The sequence below is a fragment of the Salvelinus namaycush genome, chromosome 13 (genome assembly GCF_016432855.1).
Source record: "Salvelinus namaycush isolate Seneca chromosome 13, SaNama_1.0, whole genome shotgun sequence".
NCBI classification, from domain to species: Eukaryota; Metazoa; Chordata; class Actinopteri; order Salmoniformes; family Salmonidae; genus Salvelinus; species Salvelinus namaycush.
In genome coordinates this window covers 17,143,521-17,163,838 of record NC_052319.1, presented here as the reverse complement: position 1 = coordinate 17,163,838, position 20,318 = coordinate 17,143,521, and the positions used below count along the sequence as shown (strand labels likewise).

At 42.0% G+C, this 20,318-nt stretch overlaps 1 protein-coding gene across 1 annotated transcript; it reads right to left on the bottom strand.

Moving 5' to 3' along the window:
* Positions 1-223: 223 nt before the first annotated feature.
* Positions 224-19,782, bottom strand: LOC120058301 (enhancer of polycomb homolog 2-like). Its single transcript, XM_039006858.1, has 14 exons — positions 19,390-19,782; positions 16,277-16,436; positions 11,600-11,745; positions 11,210-11,416; positions 9,633-9,781; positions 5,876-6,005; positions 5,414-5,632; positions 5,217-5,300; positions 3,969-4,117; positions 3,484-3,806; positions 2,673-2,794; positions 2,321-2,471; positions 1,771-2,068; positions 224-1,539 (listed from the first exon to the last, which is right to left on the bottom strand). Exons 1-14 carry the CDS (start codon positions 19,540-19,542, stop codon positions 1,467-1,469), a joined length of 2,364 nt encoding a protein of 787 aa, XP_038862786.1. The 5' UTR covers positions 19,543-19,782; the 3' UTR covers positions 224-1,466.
* Between the last annotated feature and the right edge of the window lie 536 nt (positions 19,783-20,318).

The window sequence follows — 20,318 nt, the reverse complement described above, 5'->3', positions numbered from 1 at the left end:
AGTGTAATTTCATTTGTTTAACACTTTTTTGGTTACTACGTGATCCCATGTGCTATTTCATAGTTTTGATGTCTTCACCATTATTCTACAATGTAGAAAATAGTAAAAATAAAGAAAAACCCTGGAATGTGTAGGTGTGTCAAAACTTGTGACTGGTACTGTAACTCACTGTAAAAGAAGAGTGGTGAAGAAATGGCGTAAACCAAAGGAAAGAGAGTTGTTATACTGATATGTATAGATATATTTATTTATTTCCCAGCATTTTTTTCTGAAACACTCCAAGAACAAGTAACAGGGAAAAATGTATGTCTGAAGAAATAGTGCATGAACACTAGGCATTACTAATTATCTAAACATGTTTCTAATATCTCTACAGGACAGCACTACATCAACTACACTAATCTACAGGGGAGGTCAATCACTGACCATCAGACATCGTTTCAACATGTTACTTGCCCCTTGACCAAAGAAGAAAAAAAATACCCCAAAATATTGATGTGCACCCCCCAATCCAAAGGGGTAGTCGTTCAAAGAGTTGCCAAGTAATGTGCAAGATTATACAGCGCAATACATAAGATAGAATGGTAAGATTCCTGTGTACTGTTCATTGGCTTAAACTCCCTACCCGTTTAAAAAAGGCAAATATATTATAAAAAATTCTTGCTTTACATCTGCAGATTGATTTTAGGATGCATTTATTTGTCATTTGGATTTAAATGTAAATAAATAGGTTTGTATGGAGAATGGCTCATTTTTAAGATTTCTTCATTGTTTTTGGAAAATTCGGCATTGAATGAAAAAGGAAAAGAAAACAGAATAAAAAATTAAAAAGACAATCAATTCCTGTTACAACTGACAAAGTAACAGAAAATACTTGTCTGAAGGGGGAAAAAAATGCCACTGCTAATCTACTTACAAAAGACCATAACTATTCAATTTGTGAAACCAAATCAAAATCAGGCTCATTTTTCCATCTTTAGAAAAAAAGCACAAGAACCAAATATGCTAGCAAGACCGATGTCCATATTTTGCTGATTTGTTTCGTCTGTAGAGATACAAAAATGTAAACATTGCAAAATAAATAGTGGTAAAATGAGTGATACAGGATCCGTGGTTCATGCTCATGATCCCAACAAACGTTTTTTTTGCATTTTCACATGTACTATATATTGTTTGCATTTTTCAAGTGCAAAAGCATGATGTCAAATTTACTAGAATTCACGTAACAGAAAAAAAGAAAACATACTAATGATACAAATATACTATCTTACAAGGTAGTGATATTCCCAATTTACAAAATGTACATTTATAATATTGACACGTTATAATTTTTTTTTGATATGCTCGATTCTGTATAGGTCCTTGTATACGCGTGCCCTCTGGTGGCTGGGGCTGGAGCTTGCGTTCTGTTTGTCACATTCACCGGTCTGAGCAGAATGGCGATGAGGGAGGAGGAAGGGAGTGGGTTATGTCACCTCCATTGGTACTGTGGTCTCTGATATGCCGTTCAAAGTATGTCTCTCAGGTTCGTGAGTATCCCTACAAAAATGAATAACTATAGTAATTCATTATTCAGATACATATGCCTGGAAAATGAAAACAAATGTATATCAGCCATTCTAAATGAAAAAACAAGAAATTAAGAATCTAGTAATTGCTGGACAGGTCAGAAGTAATGGACATACAGATATATATTCTGTGTGTTGATGAGGCAGAAGTTATGGACATAAAATACAAAATACATACAACTGAAATGTATTCTGGTCTTACCTGGCCATGCTGCCGATGGCAGAGGCGGGCGTCACCATGGCCACGCGGTCCAGGCTGCTGGCAGCCACGGTGGCCAGCTTTAAGGCAGACGGCGAGGGGGCAGAGGGTCTGGCGTTGTGTTGGTGGTGGGCAGGGGAGACAGCACTGCCGTGGCCCCGGTGGTTGGGCAGAGACTGAGGCGAGGAGGAGGTGGAGTGGGCAGGTAGCAGAGGGCCTCCGCTGGAGGAGGTAAGACCTGACCTGTCCAACCCTGTGCCGCTCTGGGATGTGCTGGTGGAGTGAAGAGGTCTGGAGGTCCCTGCAGGAGAGGTGATATGACACCGTCAAACCTGAGTAGGCCTATTACCTGAATAAGCACATACCTTACATGTAAATTAATGAGGTGGGATGGTCATTTAGCATCCCCCGATCAGAAACAATAAGTATTTTTTCAATCCTCCAATATTTGCCTCCACTATGGTACCCAACTACAATAGAATATCCGAGAGAAGTCCATAGATTTAAAATGTATGACATTCTAATCTAGACGACATGTTCATCCAAAGCTCACCTGAAGGCTGGACAACCCCATTGACGCTGGTATTGTGTGATTTATTCTCATTGTTGACCTGGCCTGATGCACTGATCACAGCTGATGCTGCAAAATGGGCGCTAGCCGAGTCCAGAGTCTTCGATATGATGCAATCAGTGGAGCCAGAAGTCTACAACACAATATTAGTACAGTCTTTAGAATATAACACTGCCATAACATACATCAAAACATACATACACTGAGCTGTTTGCAACCTACCAACATATAAATGGATATGACAATGTTTTCTGCCCCACCTACTGGACCGAAGTCATTAGGAATTCTGTGTATATACAGTTATCTTTGAAGAGGTGAAAGACGGTGTGTGTACTTGTGTGTTTTGTCGCTCTGGCAGTGAGGAATGCTGCTGGGGAGGAGCAGCTTTCAGCTGCTGTTTCTGCATCTGGGCCAGAGCCTGCTGATGTACCTGGTACTGCTCCTCTGTGATGCCTCCTGTCAGTACAGGAGAATAGGGACAAGACCATCAGACAGACACAGAGAGAGATAGAGAGCGACAGAGAAAGAAAGAGAGACAGAGAGGGGGAAAGTACACAGCAAAAAGGGAGGGAAGATGAGCAGATGGAGAACTGTAGTAATCTTTGAAGGGAGGAAAATATGGCGAGGAGATGAAGACTGCCTGGGTTACCACTCCCTAACACTAGGGGTCATAGTGGAGCAATACCAGAAAATGCAGCTAAGAGTGAGTGAAGGCCACAACTGATTGACTGGAAGTTCCTTGAAGTGCAAACCCCCTAACAGTCTACGGTTCAGTGGCAGCCTTTCCACTTCCCTGCACAAATCATGTCTGACTGGGAGTTATGAATCAACACTTGCTGACAGTCCTGAGAACAGTTACTGTTGAGAAACGTGATGACAGCCTGCAACCAGGGGGCTGACAGGGAAAAAGAAAACCACCAAATACAAACAAACCCATCTGACCTGCCTATTTTCAATGGAGAACCAAATGTGTTCCACAAGCAGCACAATTAAAAAATACAGCCAACATGGAAACTAGGCCTATACAGTTAAATTATTTTTGGGACCGGCTTGGTTCCAACATATAAATGCAGAGGCCGATGTGAGATAGAAACGGAGGGGTGGACTTTAGAATCACCATGGGGTGGGGTTGAGGAGGAGCTTACCTTTGCCACTTCTCTTTGAGTGAACCAACAGCCCTCCAGACAACTTGGTATCCATGGAAGATCTGCCCGTCCTCGTGTCACCACTGCCGTCACCCTGGGTGGGCCTAGGTCTGAAACAGCGCCACCTCAGGGCCTGGATGTTGCTCACGATGTCTGCCAGTGAAGAGGCAGAGCCAGGCATATTTCTGTGGTTCTGTGGGGAGGGCCAGGGATCAGTAAGGTCTGGGGCACAAGGCCTGGTGAAGGAGCAGGATGTGGCGACGGCTGAGTCCAGCTGCTTTAATGCGCTGTCCAGGTCTGATGAAGCCCGATCCAACAAGATCCTGAGGAGAGGGGGAATTTGTGGAATCTTAGTGACAATTCAATCAGATTTCATTCAGAGAAATCACAATGTGAGTTAACATGTATCATTGGCCCTTAATAAAACAACAGAATACCTAACCAAAAAGGAGATAGATAGGTGGATGATAAGAGGAGTTGGTTACCTGCCACCCCGCCCCACCCTCCTGCGTGCCAGTCCCACACAGCGTTGGGGTACAGAGAGGGCGGTAAGGGAGTGACGGTGACGCAGGGCATCTAGCCCTGCTAGCTCAGGGTGATCCCACAGAAGGCCAGAGCTCTGGTCCACAAAGGGCTGTAAAGACAGGCAGAGGAAACAGTTACTCATTTAGGCTACCTACAGCACAGTATCATACAGACAGGACCAAATACCACCTTACCCACAGACTAGACCCAATACCACAATATTGCCAGACCAATAACAGGGGTCGCATTAACACAGGATATTGCATTTTCATGTAGAAAAGAAATGCTAAAATGCTTCTTATTGTAAATTCTGCTCAGATTCAGTCAGGGTTGGCTCCAAATCACGAATTCAAAAGGAATAATTTTGTGCTTCAGTTGCACTTCTCAATTTAGCCTTTTGATTTGAACATTTGAAAAGCTTTGGTGTGTATTAGGCTATTTGATTTAATGTATAAATGTTACAGAACTTTGGCTTCACTAATAAATATGTTGAAATAGAAACCGATCATTTGGTTCTGTCTTTAGTCCTTTTTTATATAGACTTTTTCTATGGTGTTATTGACAGTATGTTTGTTTATTCCATGTGTAACTCTGAGTTGTTGTCTGTGTCGCACAGCTTTGCTTTATCTTGGCCAGGTCGCAGTTATAAATGAGAACTTGTTCTCAACTAGCCTACCTGGTTAAATAAAGGTGAAAAAAAAAGGGTATACAGGCTAGGGTATAGGCCAAATGTGATAGTCTGCCTGTAACCAACCTAAATAGGCCTATAACTCCATTCTTATTCTATTCAGAGTTTAGAAGAAATCAAATAGGAAATTATCTATTATCAGGCTGGTTAATTTGGAAAAACCCACCCGCACACAGGCCCCGCATCACCTACTCAGCCAGCCAGGAGTCTTTCCTGCGTTGCGGCCGTGGCATACAGCATACTTTCTACTCAACGGTACATGCTAAATAGAATGTGGCGATGAGCACATAGTATGCAGTTTAAGTATGTCATAAACTATTATGGGGATTCGGACACGGCCATTATTGACTTTCAATATAAAACGCAAACTAAATTGTTTAAAACGCAGATTTTTTTCATGGTCTACGTTTTGAAAATGCAGATTTCTGGAAGCAAATACCCCCCTGTAATAATGTGTGGAATCGGAACTGAATGAGAGAGAATATATTTTATTTGCACTTCTGATTGCAGTGAGACTCACAGCAAGGTAATGACAGCCTGCTTTCCTTCTGAAGGCAAATGCACCATCTGGATCATTCTCCTCATCTGGTTCTGATGGTGGAGACTGAAAGAGACAAAAAAACAAGACTTCAAAATACTTGCTCACAAACCAAATAAGACAATGTATGAACTTCACTATGATACTGTCATCAGGACCCTGTTCTCAGAGGTACTGACCAGTGGGTAGTCCTCCTCCTCCTCTCCAGAGCTGTGGAAGTCATACTGTTTAATATCGGCCTTGTTAACGATGTGCTGGCGCTTGGTGGGCCTGCCAGGGCGGCACAGGGGGTCCCGCCTGGCGTACTTCTTCTTTGGTCTGACAAAGTCAAAGGGATCCTCCTTCTTCGCCGAGACGTGGTGGTGCCCATGGTGCTGGAGACTACCGGACTTGTGCGTCTGAAAGAGAAAGATCATGGAATTAGACGTTGTGAAGTGTCAAGAGCCAGACAGACAAGATTTATTCATGGTAAAATGTCCAGAGTTAAGAGGTCATTGCTGCATTCAAGTTCTTGAAACGTAATCAGTGTGCTGCCGGTGCATCCTGCAGCATCCCCTCTTCTGAACTGCTTCAATGTCAAATGTAAAAACATCAGGTAAAAGTTGAGGTAATGTTATGGTTGATATAAGCCCTTATATTACCTTGATCTCAGCTTTATGGTTATGGCGGTTCCCGTTCGTTAGAGTGATTGGAGCAGTGTAGACGGGCTTCTCAGCCAGAGGGACCGTCACCTCACTGAGGACTTCACCCGTAAAGTCACCCATCTGATATCTACATGGAAACAACAGACAAATAATAGGAACACATTCATTCAGTGCCTTGCAAAAGTATTCATCACCCTTGACGTTTTTCCTATTTTGGTGCATTACAATGTGTAATTTAAATGGATTTTTATTTGAATTTCATGTAATGTACATACACACGTTTAAATTGGTGAAGTGAAATAAAAATAAATTTGTTTAAAAAAAAAAAACGGAAAAGTGGTGCGTGCGTATGTATTCACCCCCTTTGCTATGAAGCCCCTAAATAAGATCTATGCAACCAATTACCTTCAGAAGTCACATAATTAGTTAACTTCTTTGTGATAGGGGGCAGCATTTTCACTTTTGGATGAATTGCGTGCCCATAGTGAACTGCCTCCTACTCTGTCCCAGATGCTAATATATGCAGAGCATTATTACTATTGGATATAAAACACTTTGAAGTTTCTAAAACTGTTTGAATGATGTCTGTGAGTATAACAGAACTCATATGGCAGGCAAAAACCTGAGAAAAAATCCAAACAGGAAGTGAGAATTCTGAGGCTGGTCGATGTTCAACTCATCGCCTATTAAATTCCCTGTAAGATATGGATCTGTTTGCACTTCCTACGCCTTCCACTAGATGTCAACAGTCTGTAGAACGTGGAATGAAGCCTCTAGTGTGATGTTGAGCCGGATGGGAGGTGTTTCAGTCATTGGTCTGGCAGAATGCCAGTTCCTGGTCACGCGCATTCCAAACGATATCGTCTTGCTTTCCATAACTTCTAGAGACACAAAGGAATTCTCCGGTTGGAACGTTATTGGATAGTTATGATAACAACATCCTGAAGATTGATTCTCTACTTAGTTTGACCAGTTTATTCGACCTGTTATATAACTTTTTGAAGTTTCCGTCCGAGTTCGCCTGCATCTGCGCGAGCGTTTGGACATGTGCACTAAACATGCTAGCAAAAGAAGCTACTTAGACATAAGTAATGGACATTATCGACCAAAACAACGATTTATTGTGGAACTAGGATTCCTGGGAGTGTATTCTGATGAAGATCAAAGGTAAGGGAATATTTATGATGTAATTTCGTATTTCTGTTGACTCCAACATGGCGGAGAAATGTTGTTATATCTGAGCGCTGTCTCAGATTATTGCATGGTGTGCTTTTTTCCGTAAAGTTGAAATCTGACACAGCGGTTGCATTAAGAACAAGTGTATCTTTAATTCTATGTAAAACATGTATCTTTCACCAAAGTTTATGGTGAGTATTTCTGTTATTTGACGTGGCTCTCTGCAATTTCTCAGGATATTTTGGAGGCATTTCTGAACATGGCGCCAATGTAAACCGAGATTTGTGGATATAAATATGCACATTATCGAACAAAACATAAATGTATTGTGTAACATGATGTCTTATGAGTGTCATCTGATGAAGATCATCAAAGGTTAGTGATTAATTGTATCTCTATTTCTGCTTTTTGTGACTACTATCTTTGGCTGGAAAAATGGCTGTGTTTTTCTGTGGCTATGTACTGAGCTAACATAATCGTTTGGTGTGCTTTCGCCGTAAATCCTTTTTGAAATCAGACATGTTGCTGGATTCACAACATGTGTAGCTTTAATTTGGTGTCTTTCATGTGTGATTTCATGAAAGATAGATTTTTAGTAATATATTTGAAATCGGCACGCTACATTTTTTCTGGCTTTTGGCCAAGTGGGACGTTAGCGTCCTACATATCCCAGAGAAGTTAAATAAAGTCCACCTGTGTGCAATCTAAGTGTCACAGGATCTGTCACATGATCTCAGTATATATACACCTGTTCTGAAAGGCCCCAGAGTCTGCAACACCACCAACCAAGCAAGGGGCACCACCAAGCAAGGGACACCATGTAGACCAAGGAGCTCTCCAAAATGTTGTGGAGAAGTATATAAAAAAATATCCGGAAACATCCCACAGGCAACATTAAATCCAATATTTAAAAAAAAAAATGAAAAATTGAAAGAATATTGCACTACAACAAACCTGCCAAGAGAGGGCCGCCCACCAAAACTCACAGACCAGGCAAGGAGGGAATTAATAAGAGGCAACAAAGCGACCAAAGATAAACCTGAAGGAGCTGCAAAACTCCAAAGTAGAGATTGGAGTATCTGTCCATGGGACCATTTTAAGCTATACCATCCACAGAGCTGGGCATTAAGGAAGAGTGTCCCCCCAAAAAATAAGCAAACATGTTTGGTGTTTGCCAAAAGGCATGTGGGAGACTCCCCAAACATATGGAAGAAGGTACTCTGGTCAGATGAGACTAAAATTGAGCTTTTTGACCATCAAGGAAAACACTATTTCTGGGATGAACCCAACACCTCATCACCCCGAGGACACCATCCCCACATTGAAGTATGGTGGTGGCAGCATCATGCTGTGGGGATGTTTTTCCATTGGCAGGGACTGGGAAACTGGTCAGAACTGAAGGATGGCGCTAAATACAGGGACATTTGAGGGGAAACCTGTTTCAGTCTTCCAGAGATTTGAGACTGGGATGGAGGTTCAGATTCCAACAGGACAATGACCCTAAGCATACTGCGAAAGCAACACTTGAATGGTTTAAGGGGAAACATTTAAATGTCTTGGAATGGCCTAGTCAAAGCCCAGACCTCAATCCAATTGAGAATATGTGGTATGATTTAAAGATTGCTGTACACCAGTGGAACCCATCCAACTTGAAGGAGCTGGAGCAGTTTTGACTTGAAGAATGGGCAAAAATCCCAGTGGCTAGATGTGCCAAGCTTATAGAGACATACCCCAAGAGACTTGCAGCTGTAATTGCTGCAAAAGGTGTCTCTATAAAGTATTGACTTTGGGGGGGGTGAATAGTTACACACGCTCAAGTTTTCTTGTTTTATTAACAAAAAATATGTTGCATCTTCAAAGTGGTAGGCATGTTTTGTAAATGATACAACCCCCCCCAAAAAATGTAATTCCAGGTTGTAAGGCAACAAAATAGGAAAAATGCCAAGGGGGTGAATACTTTTACAAGCCACTGTACAGGGTAAAAAAGACAGATGGGAGGGAAAAAAGGCAGCAATTTGCAGTAATTTGTCCATCATTCATATTGACTGACAGTACTCATCAACAACATGTAAGGACAGGCTGTTCTCTTTTAGCACGAGGACTAGAAGAAGTGTGTTACAGTGTTAGAAACTAAGTGAGAACTGCAATATAGGGCTCCTGAGCGGCGCAGCGGTCTAAGGCACTGCATCTCAGTGCTAGAGTCGTCATTACAAAACCTAACCATGGTTCAATTCCAGGCTGTATCACAACCGGCCGTGATTGGGAGTTCCCACAGGGTGGCGCACAATTGGCCCAGTGTCGTCCGGGTTAGGGTTTGGCCCGGGGTAGGCCGTCATTGTAAATAAGAATTTGTTCTTAACCAACTTGCCTAGTTAAATAAAATAAATAAATTATAGCACTCAGCATGACCTCTAGTCTGCTCTGACACAGGAACCCCTGCTGGGTTACACCATGTAACACTAATAAGACACTGGCTACAATCACACACACACACACACATAAGAAACAGGGCAAACAATCTCACACACATACCGGCTACCATCCCTCTAACCCTCCCCCCAATGCTTTTAAGGCTCACCTTTTCTCCACCACCTCCAGTGTGAGGTGCAGCAGCTCTCTCTTGCTCTTCTCCCTCCTCTTGATCATCTCCAGGATGGTGACCGTGCGGCTGAACTCCCTCCGGAGCTTCAGCATCTTTTCATAGGACGCCTCGTCATTCTTACGGTTCTGAACAAGAGAGAGACACGGTCAAACAACTATAGAAACCCTCAGGATCATCAAGCCGACACAGAGGCAGACTTGCCAACCGTAAAGAATTTAAGAGTACCACCGGCACACACTACACACTTTCTAGGTGAAATTTAGGGGTAATGAGTGAAAATGTAAACTGGCCCGAATAAAAAATTCAGAATAATTCAATTACAGGATGCAATGCAGTAGTCTAGCTTACTGTTGGCTATCTGGAATATCAAACAACTGAACTAGGCCTGTATGAGCTGGTTTCAGATCTCCATCCCTGACCTCATCCATCAGGTCTGACTACTATTCATTCAACATGTTTTGTTGTCACTATTATCACATCATTAGCAGCCAAATACTGTTGACATGCAGCTATTTCAAGAGGACAGATCAAGAGCTGATTAATTAAGATAGGCCTACTAATCTTTAACAGTCTAAAATAACTTCCCGTGAAGGACGGTTTTTAGCGGAACAGCTCTCTCTGCCATGTCTGTTTCCATGCACGCAGTGACGCACAATGAACCACCGCAACACTGCACGCTTCTTTGCTCGTCAATGCGGTCGTGCCTTCTACCGTTGCTTAGATCAAAGCTTGTGCGGGCAAGAAAGTGTGCTCGCCTAGTTGACTATGGAGCTAACTACCTTTGTCTTAATGACACCTTAGCTAAGGCGCTAACAATGAAATAATAGTGGTTGTGCTTAACCAACACATACAATTTTGGAACATGTATTGAGCAAACAGTTTGTTCTCCATTTCCCCTACCCTTTTCCTCACACGTCAGTTGTATCAACAGATGAAGTGGAGAGCTGCCATCAAGCTCGAGGGAGAAAAATAGTACTACGACGACGACGATGGGGGGGGGGGACCTTTTGTCTCCTCGCCCAAGTCCTCTGATTGGCTCAGCTCCACTATGTGCCAACTCAAAGCCTATTTTTGGGAAGTTTTTTGTACCAGCATACTTTGAGCTCAAATTGCATGCATGGTACACAAAATACCTGCAGGTTAGTAGGTCTGCAGAGGTCCTGACTGAGTTAGGGTACAGAGATATTCATATTTTTTTTTGGAGAGCACATCAATGGGGCGTATAGCAGTTAAGATTATTGTGCCAGTAACCGAAAGGTCACTGAATCAAATCCCCGAGCCGACTAGGTGAAAATCTGTCGTTGTGCCCTTGAGTAAGACACTTAACCCTAATTGCGCTTGTAAGTCACTCTGGATAAGAGCATCTGCTAAATGAGTAAAATGTAAATGGGACTAACATGAAACAAATTACTTGCAACACAATGATAAATTAAATTGTGCAAGGCTCCAAACCTTGAAAGAATAGACAATTATTGCCCGATACTGAAACTGCATCTAATCGAAGTGTGAGGGGACACACTTTCAGTCCAAGCCATGTGATTCTCCTTTCTCACCTTCCTGGTCTGCATCTTCTCTGTGCGCCGTCTGAAGGCCACATAGGCGTCGTTGTTGGTGGAGCCGTCTCTCTTCTCCTGCTTGATGAGGGGGATGAGCGACGGGCCTTGGCAGTTCTTCCTCTTCCTCACCCAGTAGTCGTACACTGACTTCAGGAGGTAGTCATCCTCGTTCAGTAGCAGTTTGGCCTCTGTGATAGTGACCAGCTGTGAGCATACAGAGATGGAAGTTTAGTTTATTACAGTGTTTCCTTGATTATTTTCCAGAGCAAAGCCTCTTAAAGCAACATTACATCCAGGCCCTCTGGCATTAAAACGGTAAATCTTCTATTAGCACAGAGAAGCTCTCTTGATAACTGCTGCTGGTCTAGATGGAGGGTGTTATGTTACCTGGTTTGCGCTGGCTTTCTCCAACCTGTCTACCATGGTCTCAAACTGTATGGGTTTGATCTCCATCTTGCGGTTGAGCCTGTTGAGGAGGGTCTCATCCTCTGAGTCCATGTCATAGTCTGGCTGCTCATTATCCAGACCCAGGGCTATGAGAAGAGGAAGAGGATCAGAAAAAAGGTCTTCTTGGTGCAAATTCATTAGTGTAGGGCCTCTAATCGATTACAGCTGGTTGGCTGAGGACAGATTTCATCTTGTGAAAGTGATTTTGTAACAACTTACATCAATTGCTCTATAACAGGGGTGCTCAAACTTTTGGGCTTGGTGGGCCCCCAAAAATCTCAGTGTTGGGCCGAACAAACAGACATCTACTTAGAAATATTAAAAATGTAAACCATAGCTTAGGGTCTTGAAACAAGGGCTTTTTAGAAATCATAAAATCACACTTCAAACAACCCAATTCTAGCCATTTACAGTGCATTCGGAAAGTATTCAGACCCCTTCATTTTGTTAAGTTACAGCTTTATTCTAAATTAGATGCATTTATTTTTTCTCAAACACCCCATAATTACAAAGCAAAAACAGTTTATTTTTTAAATAAACTTAAATATCACATTTACTTAAGTATTCAAGGAACTCTCTGTACTTTGCTCAGTTAGTTAATCTTTCCCTCAATCCTGACTAGTCTCGTGGGCATGATACTGCCAACACCATGCTTCACCGTAGGGATGGTATTGCCTAGGTGCGATACCAGGTTTCCTCCAGACGTGACACTTACATTTACATTACATTTAAGTCATTTAGCAGACGCTCTTATCCAGAGCGACTTACAAATTGGAAAGTTCATACATATTCATCCTGGTCCCCCCGTGGGAATTGAACCCTGGTCCCCCCGTGGGAATTGAACCCACAACCCTGGCGTTGCAAGCGCCATGCTCTACCAACTGAGCCACACGGGACTACACTTGGCACTCAGGCAAAAGAGTTCAATCTTGGTTTCATCAGACTAGAGAATCTTGTTTCTCATGGTTTAAGACTCCTTTTTGGCAAACTCCAAGCGTGCTGTCAGGTGCCTTTACCGAGGAGTGGCTTCCGTCTGGCCACTCTACCATAAAGGCCTGATTGGTGAAGTGCTGCAGAGATGGTCGTCCTTCTGGAACGGTCTCCCATCTCCACAGCTCTGTCAGAGTGACCATCGAGTTTTTAGTCACATCCCTGACCAAGGCCCTTCTCCCCCGATTCCGGGCGGCCAGCACTAGTTAGTCTTGGTGGTTCCAAACTTCTTCTAAACTGTTTTCTTGGCGAACTTCAATGCTGCAGACATTTTTTGGTACCTTTCCCCAGATCTGTGGCTCGACAATCCTGTCTCGGAGCTCTACGGACAATTCCTTCAACTTCATGGCTTGGTTTTTGCTCTGGCATGTACTGTCAACTGTGGGGCCATATTTAGACAGGTGTGTGCCTTTCCAAATCATGTCCAATCAATTTAATGTATCACAGGTGGACTCCAAGTTGTAGACACATCACAAGGGTGATCAATGGAAACAGGATGCACCTGAGCTCAATTTCGAGTCTCATAGCAAAGGGTCTGAATACGTATGTATATATGGTATTTCTGTTTATTTCTTTGCTAAAAAAAATCTTACAATCTGTTTTCGCTTTGTCATTATGGGGTATTGTGTGTAGATTGATGAGGGGAAAAATAATGTAATCAATTTTAGAATAAGGTTGTAATGTAACAAAATGTGGAAAAAGTGAAGGTGTCTGAATACTTTCCGAATGCACTGTAACTTGACACATAACACCACATTCTAATTACCAGTATTAAAACATTACCAGTATTAAAGATGGATAAAAAAATAAATGAACCCATAAGGCTAATAACTTGAATGTTTCAAATGACTTAAAATATGGGAAAGGTAACAATTTGTATTTGCAGCAGTAAGTCACTGAAATGCATCAGAAAAGGTATTAGAAAGTTCAGGAAAACATTAGGGAAGCATGGAACTTGCAACACCAGGGTTGTGGGTTTGATTTCCACAGGGGACAAGTTCACAAATGTAAAAAGAAATATGCACTCACTACTGGATAAGAGCATATGCTAAATGACTAAAATGTAAATGTAAGGCAGAAGTGCCTACACCGTTTTGGGGAGCCCAAAGTGAGATAAGGTTGGGGGGCCCACCCACCTCATGGGCAAAACATTTTTAGTGATCCCCCTCTTGGCAGTGGATATTTTTTTTTCAGTTTCACCTGGTAATTTCCTTCCATTCTACACATTTTGCCATGGGGCAGAAAAACTTTTTCTGTTTTAAAGTTAATTTCCTGCAATTGTACACATTTTGCAATGACTTATGCCATGTTCACATGATATCTGAGTGAGAATGACTAACAAGATCAATGTGGGGCCCTTGGACATGGGCACATGCCCTGCGTGCCCGGTAGGTAATTTGGTGATGATTACTACAAGGTTTAGATAGCTGGCTAGATTACCGTATCTAGCAATTACATTTATTTTAGTTGACATGGGCTAATTGAGTGACAGACATAAGTGGAACACTGCAGATGCACTACCAAATTTCGATATCGCACCTTCTGTATTCTACTTTTCTAATTCTCAACAATAAGTTGAGACCCCGACGAAGTTAGCAGAAAAATATAATAATTAAAATAAAATCGGAACCTTCTGGTGGGCCAAACCAAACGTTGTCCCAGTTTGGTCGCCCCTGCTCTACAACCTCTGCTGTCAGACAGCCAAAGATGTGGTAGCTTGATGGGCTGCTCAAAGATTCAATATTCAGATTTGGCAAGCGACATTTCAGAAACCATTTGATGGCTTGTCAACAGTTGTCCTCTGAGTGAATATGTGTGTGTTAGGGCTGGGCGATACGGCCAAGATATTATATCACGGTATTTTTAAAAAATTGGACGGTATTTGACAGTATTTTTAGTTTTTGAAAAATAAAAGTTCTACATTTGCTTTATGAGAAGTAAGTGATCCTAGGGTGGCAACACATACATTCTAAATGATTTCAATTAGTCTTTCTCCATTCTGATTGTTTTATACTGTTCAATTCAACTTCAACCAAAACAAATTTCAGCACTTATCATTTCTGCATTTCCTGCACTCAATTGCATTGGTGGAAAAAGTACCCAATTGTCATACTTGAGTAAAAGTAAAGATACGTTAATAGAAAATTACTCAAGTAAAATTGAAAGTCACCCAGTAACATCCTACTTGAGTAAAAGTTTTAAAGTATTTGGTTTTAAATATACTTAAGTATCAAAAGTACATTTAATTGATAAAATGAACTTAAGTATCAAAAGTAAAAGAATAAATAATTTCAAATTACTTATATTAAGCAAACCAGATGGCACCATTTTCTTTTTCTTATATTTACGGGGATAGCCAGGGGCACACTCCAACACTCGGACATAATTTACAAGCAAAACACTTGTGTTTAATGAGTCCTCCAGATCAGAGGCAGTAGATGACAAGGGATGTTCTCTTGACAAGTGCATGAAATTGACTATTTTCCTGTCCTGCTAAGCATTCAAAATGTAAAGAGTACTTTTAGGTGTCCGGGAAAATGTATGGAGTGAAAAGTACAGTATTTTCTTTAGGAATGTGTGAAGTAAAAGTTGTCAAAAATATTAATAATAAAGTAAAGATACCAACAAAAAAAACGACTTTAGTACTTGAAAGTATTTTTACTTAAGTACTTTACACCACTGTTCAATTGAGATAATTTCCACACTGCCATGTAGGGCTGCACAATATGTGCAAATAATCTAGGACTTATTTGAACCAAATGTTGCAATTGTGATTTGACTTACTATTCTAATTCTATAGTTAGAATATAATAGTGGGCACTTTGAAAACAGTGTTGTTTGAGATGACAACAAATAAAAAAAGCCAGGGAGTTGTGACAGGATAGGAACTAAAGTGTTGATTAGTGTTTCCTAGGGGACCCTATAAGCTTTGGCTACATTGCATGTTCTCTCTTAGCTACTTCATGTAGCTAACATATTCTAGCTTTGCATATTCCTCTTTGATTTAGAAGATACTGTTGCACAAACAACATGCTGATTTAGGTCTACACCATCACTGGTATTATCAGGCTGTATTAGCTAGCTAAGTTTGCTCTTACCCAGTACATTTATTAGCTAGCTAGCTATTAGCATTATCAGCTAACAATTAGTGTCTCACAAGATTTAGGGCAACTTGCTAAGAAAAGACAAACTAATAGTGTCATTATAGAACGCTAGTGGATTTATATTAAGAAGCAAAGTGAATACAGCATTGTTGTCATCAACATTGTTGCATGTGCTGCATTGACCATGCAGGCTGAAACCAAGTGTCTCATGGTTGAGGAACATCAAATACGCTCCTTGCGTGACAGGGGGCGTGGCTAGGTCTGTGAGGAAAGTGGCACGGAGAGAAAGAGCGGAGAGCGATGACTCAAGTAGCAAAGTAAACTATAAAAATTGACATTACACATGGAGTACCATATTTAACAAACATTCAAATACCGGTATAGAAGTAAAAACCCAAACCGGTCCCTGCATCAATACCGGTATATCATAAAATACAGTATACCACCCAGCCCTAGTGTGTGTGAGAGTTGGATGGGAGGGGGAGTAGCCTACAGAAGCTGCTGCCAAGAAAATGCTACTCACGCTGGATGTGGAAGAGCTGTTTGGGGATCCTGAGCTCTCCTTTATAGAGACGGTCGTAGTAAGTGATGTTGCTCTCCGCCTCTGGCACCGGGATGACCATGTTCTCCTTCTTTTCCCTGAAAACCGACTGAGCAGAGATGGCCCTCTGGAGATGGTGCTCCTGAGGGAGAGAAAGATTGACATGTTTAGAAAACCTGTATTGGCACAATTCAGACAAAAAGAGACAGAGTCTATTAGAGGGCGAGAGGAAGAGAGCGAAGGAGACATTGAGAGAGGGAGTAAGGGAGAGAAGAGGTAGAAAGAAGAGTGAGCAGAAAGCTTGATCCTGTGTTTACTTAATAGTAAAAACCTACTAGGACAAGTACATGGTAACAGAATGATGCTGAGAATCAGATTTAACTTTAAAACATATCAAACAAAAACCAATGCAGATACAAAGTTTGTTAACAGAATGATTGTGCTGTCATTCTGTTACCAATGTTTGAATCAGGCACTGTTCTTTAAGTAAAATGTTTTTTTGTTAAATGTTGTGGACATTTTTAAAAGTAGTCCTTTTGCTGAGTTGCACGGTTTGTTTAATTTTGCAATTATTGGTTTTTGTTTGACATACATTTTAAAGTGAAAGATCTGAGTCTCGGCAGCATTCTGTTACTTTGGAATTGGCCACTTTATCTTCAATCAAAAACTACCATGTTTGCATATCATGACAGCAAGGATGCCTTTCATATGCTGTACAGTCAGTAGACAAGACAGTCTCGTCAGCAAATACCCTGTATGGAATGGGTTCATAGGCTGCACAGGCAAACCAACAGCAGCCTCCTGCAACAACTTGAAAGGAGTAGGGCTCATTTTAGTGCTGTTGGACTGACTGCAGGCAATACTAAATCTGCACTGATCTAACAATAATACAGATCAAAGAGAAGTAGCTAGCTACATTAGTCTACAAGTGTGCCATGGCTCATTTATGGCGCCTTGGCTTCCTATCTGTCACCCACACATCTCCTGCTTAGTATTAGTACGTTAGCTAACGTTACTTTCTTAGTGAAAAGAGACTCATTGGCCTCTAAGACAAGTAGCTAGGGACTATATTTGGTAAGCTAGTTAGCTAACTAGTTACTTCAGAAATATAAACTCAGAAAAAAAAGAACCATCCCTTTTCAGGACCCTGTCTTTCAAAGATAATTCGTAAAAATCCAAATAACTTAACAGATCTTCATTGTAAAGGGTTTAAACACTGTTTCCCATGCTTGTTCAATGAACCATAAACAATTCATGAACATACACCTATGGAACTGTAAGACACTAACAGCTCACTTGGGCTCCCAAGTGGCACAGTGGTCTAAGACACTGCATCTCAGTGCAAATCCAGGCTGCATCACATCCGACCGTGATTGGGAGTCCCATAGGGCAGCGCACAATTGGCCCAGCATCGTCCGGGTTTGGCCGGGGTAGGTCGCCATTGTAAATAAGAACTTGGTCTTAACTGACGTGCAGAGTTAAATAAAAGGTTCAATATATTTTTATTAAAATTAAGGTCACAGTTATGAAAACTTAGGACACTGAAGAGGCCTTTCTAAACACCAAAAGAAAGATGCCCAGGGTCCCTGCTCATCTGCGTGAACGTGCCTTAGGCATGCTGCAAGGCGGCATGAGGACTGCAGATGTGACCAGGGCAATAAATTGCAATGTCCGTACTGTGAGACGCCTAAGACAGCGCTACAGGGAGACAGGACGGACAGCTGATCGTCCTCGCAGTGGCAGACCACGTGTAACAAGACCTGCACAGGATCGGTACATCCGAACATCACACCTGCGGGACAGGTACAGGATGGTAAGAACAACAGCCCGAGTTCACCAGGAACGCGCAATCCCTCCATCAGTGCTCAGACTGTCCGCAATAGGCTGAGAGGCTGGACTGAGGGCTCGTAGGCCTGTTGTAAGGCAGGTCCTCACCAGACATTACCAGCAACAACGTCGCCTATGGGCACAAAACCCACCGGACAAAACCAGACAGGACTGGCAAAAAGTGCTCTTCACTGACGAGTCGCGGTTTTGTCTCACCAGGGGTGATAGTTGGACTTGCGTTTATCGAAGGAATGAGCGTTACACTGAGGCCTGTACTCTGGAGTGGGATCGATTTGGAGGGTCCTCCATGGTCTGGGGTGGTGTGTCACAGCATCATCGGACTGAGCTTGTTGTCATTGCAGGCAATATCAACACCGTGCGTTACAGGGAAGACATCCTCTTCCCTCATGTGGTACCCTTCCCGTAGGCTCATCCTGACATGACCCTCCAGCATGACAATGCCACCAGCCATACTGATCGTTCTGTGCGTGATTTCCTGCAAGACAAAGAGCCCGGATCTTAATCCCATTGAGCACGTCTGGGACCTGTTGGATCAGAGGGTGAGGGCCATTCCCCCCAGAAATGTCTGGAAACTTGCAGGTGCCTTGGTGGAGGAGTGGGGTAACATCTCACAGCAAGAACTGGCAAATCTGGTGCAGTCCACGAGGTGGAGATGCACTGCAGTACTTAATGCAGCTGGTGGCCACACCAGATACTGACTTACTTTTGATTTTGACCCCCCCTTTGTTCAGGGACACATTATTCAATTTCTGTTAGTCACATGTCTGTACAATTTTTTCCAGATTATGTCTCAGTTGTTGAATCTTATGTTCATACAAATATTTACACATGTTAAGTTTGCTGAAAATAAATGCAGTTGACAGTGAGAGGACGTTCCTTTTTTTGCAAAGTTTATAAAATGTTGGATGAGAAAGCATTGACGGCAAGTTTGCTTAGTTTGTTACTACACCGCACGTTTGTTATCAATCGCAACATTGCGCAAGTCACCAATAAAATGTACGTAAAATCATTTACGTCAGTAGTCGAAGAAAGCACTACCAATCATCAGCAAACCTAGTCATTTACGCTATGAGAGTATACATGGCGTAAAGACTACGATTTGCTACGCAACGAGCGTGAAATGACGGGACCTCAGCATAAATAAACAAACATACGTACAAAATGTTGCGTAAATACATCAAGAATACAATCGCACTACTGTGCACATTAAATCATTTTAAGATTTCTAAATGTAAACATTTTCTTACCGATTCTTCTTCTTTTTCCATCCCCGTAGGCATCTGCGGCACAGCCCGGTTGATCGAAACGCAGTCATTTAGGTCTGGAAGGTCTTTGTTGCGGTATATGGGGAGAGGTTTGGCGGCGTCTAGCGCTCGCGCTCGGAACGATAGTTTACTCATTGTTTGCCCCTATCGCACTCACATAGAACGCGAAGGAAACATGTATCCCGCCAGAATTCGCTAAGAAAATCGGTATAAATCCACAAGGGACTCGGTTGATTTCACAATAGTAGGATTCATTGGTAACCATTCGGTCGAAATCAAATGCGAAAAGCCATTTCTGGTCGAGTTTAACTGGATTTAGAAGCTATTTTTCTCGGGTGATCCACTCCCAGTGCCATGAAAAACATGGCGGACATGTCCACAGCGCCTGAGCAATCCCGACAGCCAGCGCGAGACATCTGAAAAACATGGGCCCTGGTGTTGCGCGCGCATCTCATACAACATGCATGAAAAAGTCATAAAACTCCACACATATATTTGCCTAGTAAAGTATGACTTTTAGTTGTATTGAAAAACACGTAGAACATAATTGTGGGGATTGTTCACCTACACCAAACACTAGTACACTTCAAGTAGGCCAATTCCAGGTTCCCATGTCATTTGCAATAGTTGAGCCCAATATGATCTGGTTTAAGCTCAATAAAAATGTTGCCAATCATTTCAAAAGTTACAGAGGGTAGTTCTCGAAGAATAGACAGATCACTTAAGTGTGTAGAACATATCCTTTTGATACAAAATCTAATATTATTGTGTCTTTCACACTTAAACTGGCAATATAAAATACAGATGTATTTGGAAATGTGGTGAATTAGGGTAGGTGGGTTGAAGTTAGTAGCTTGAAGGGGACATTCTGATGCAATGACTGGAAGAGACTATAACATACATGTACAATA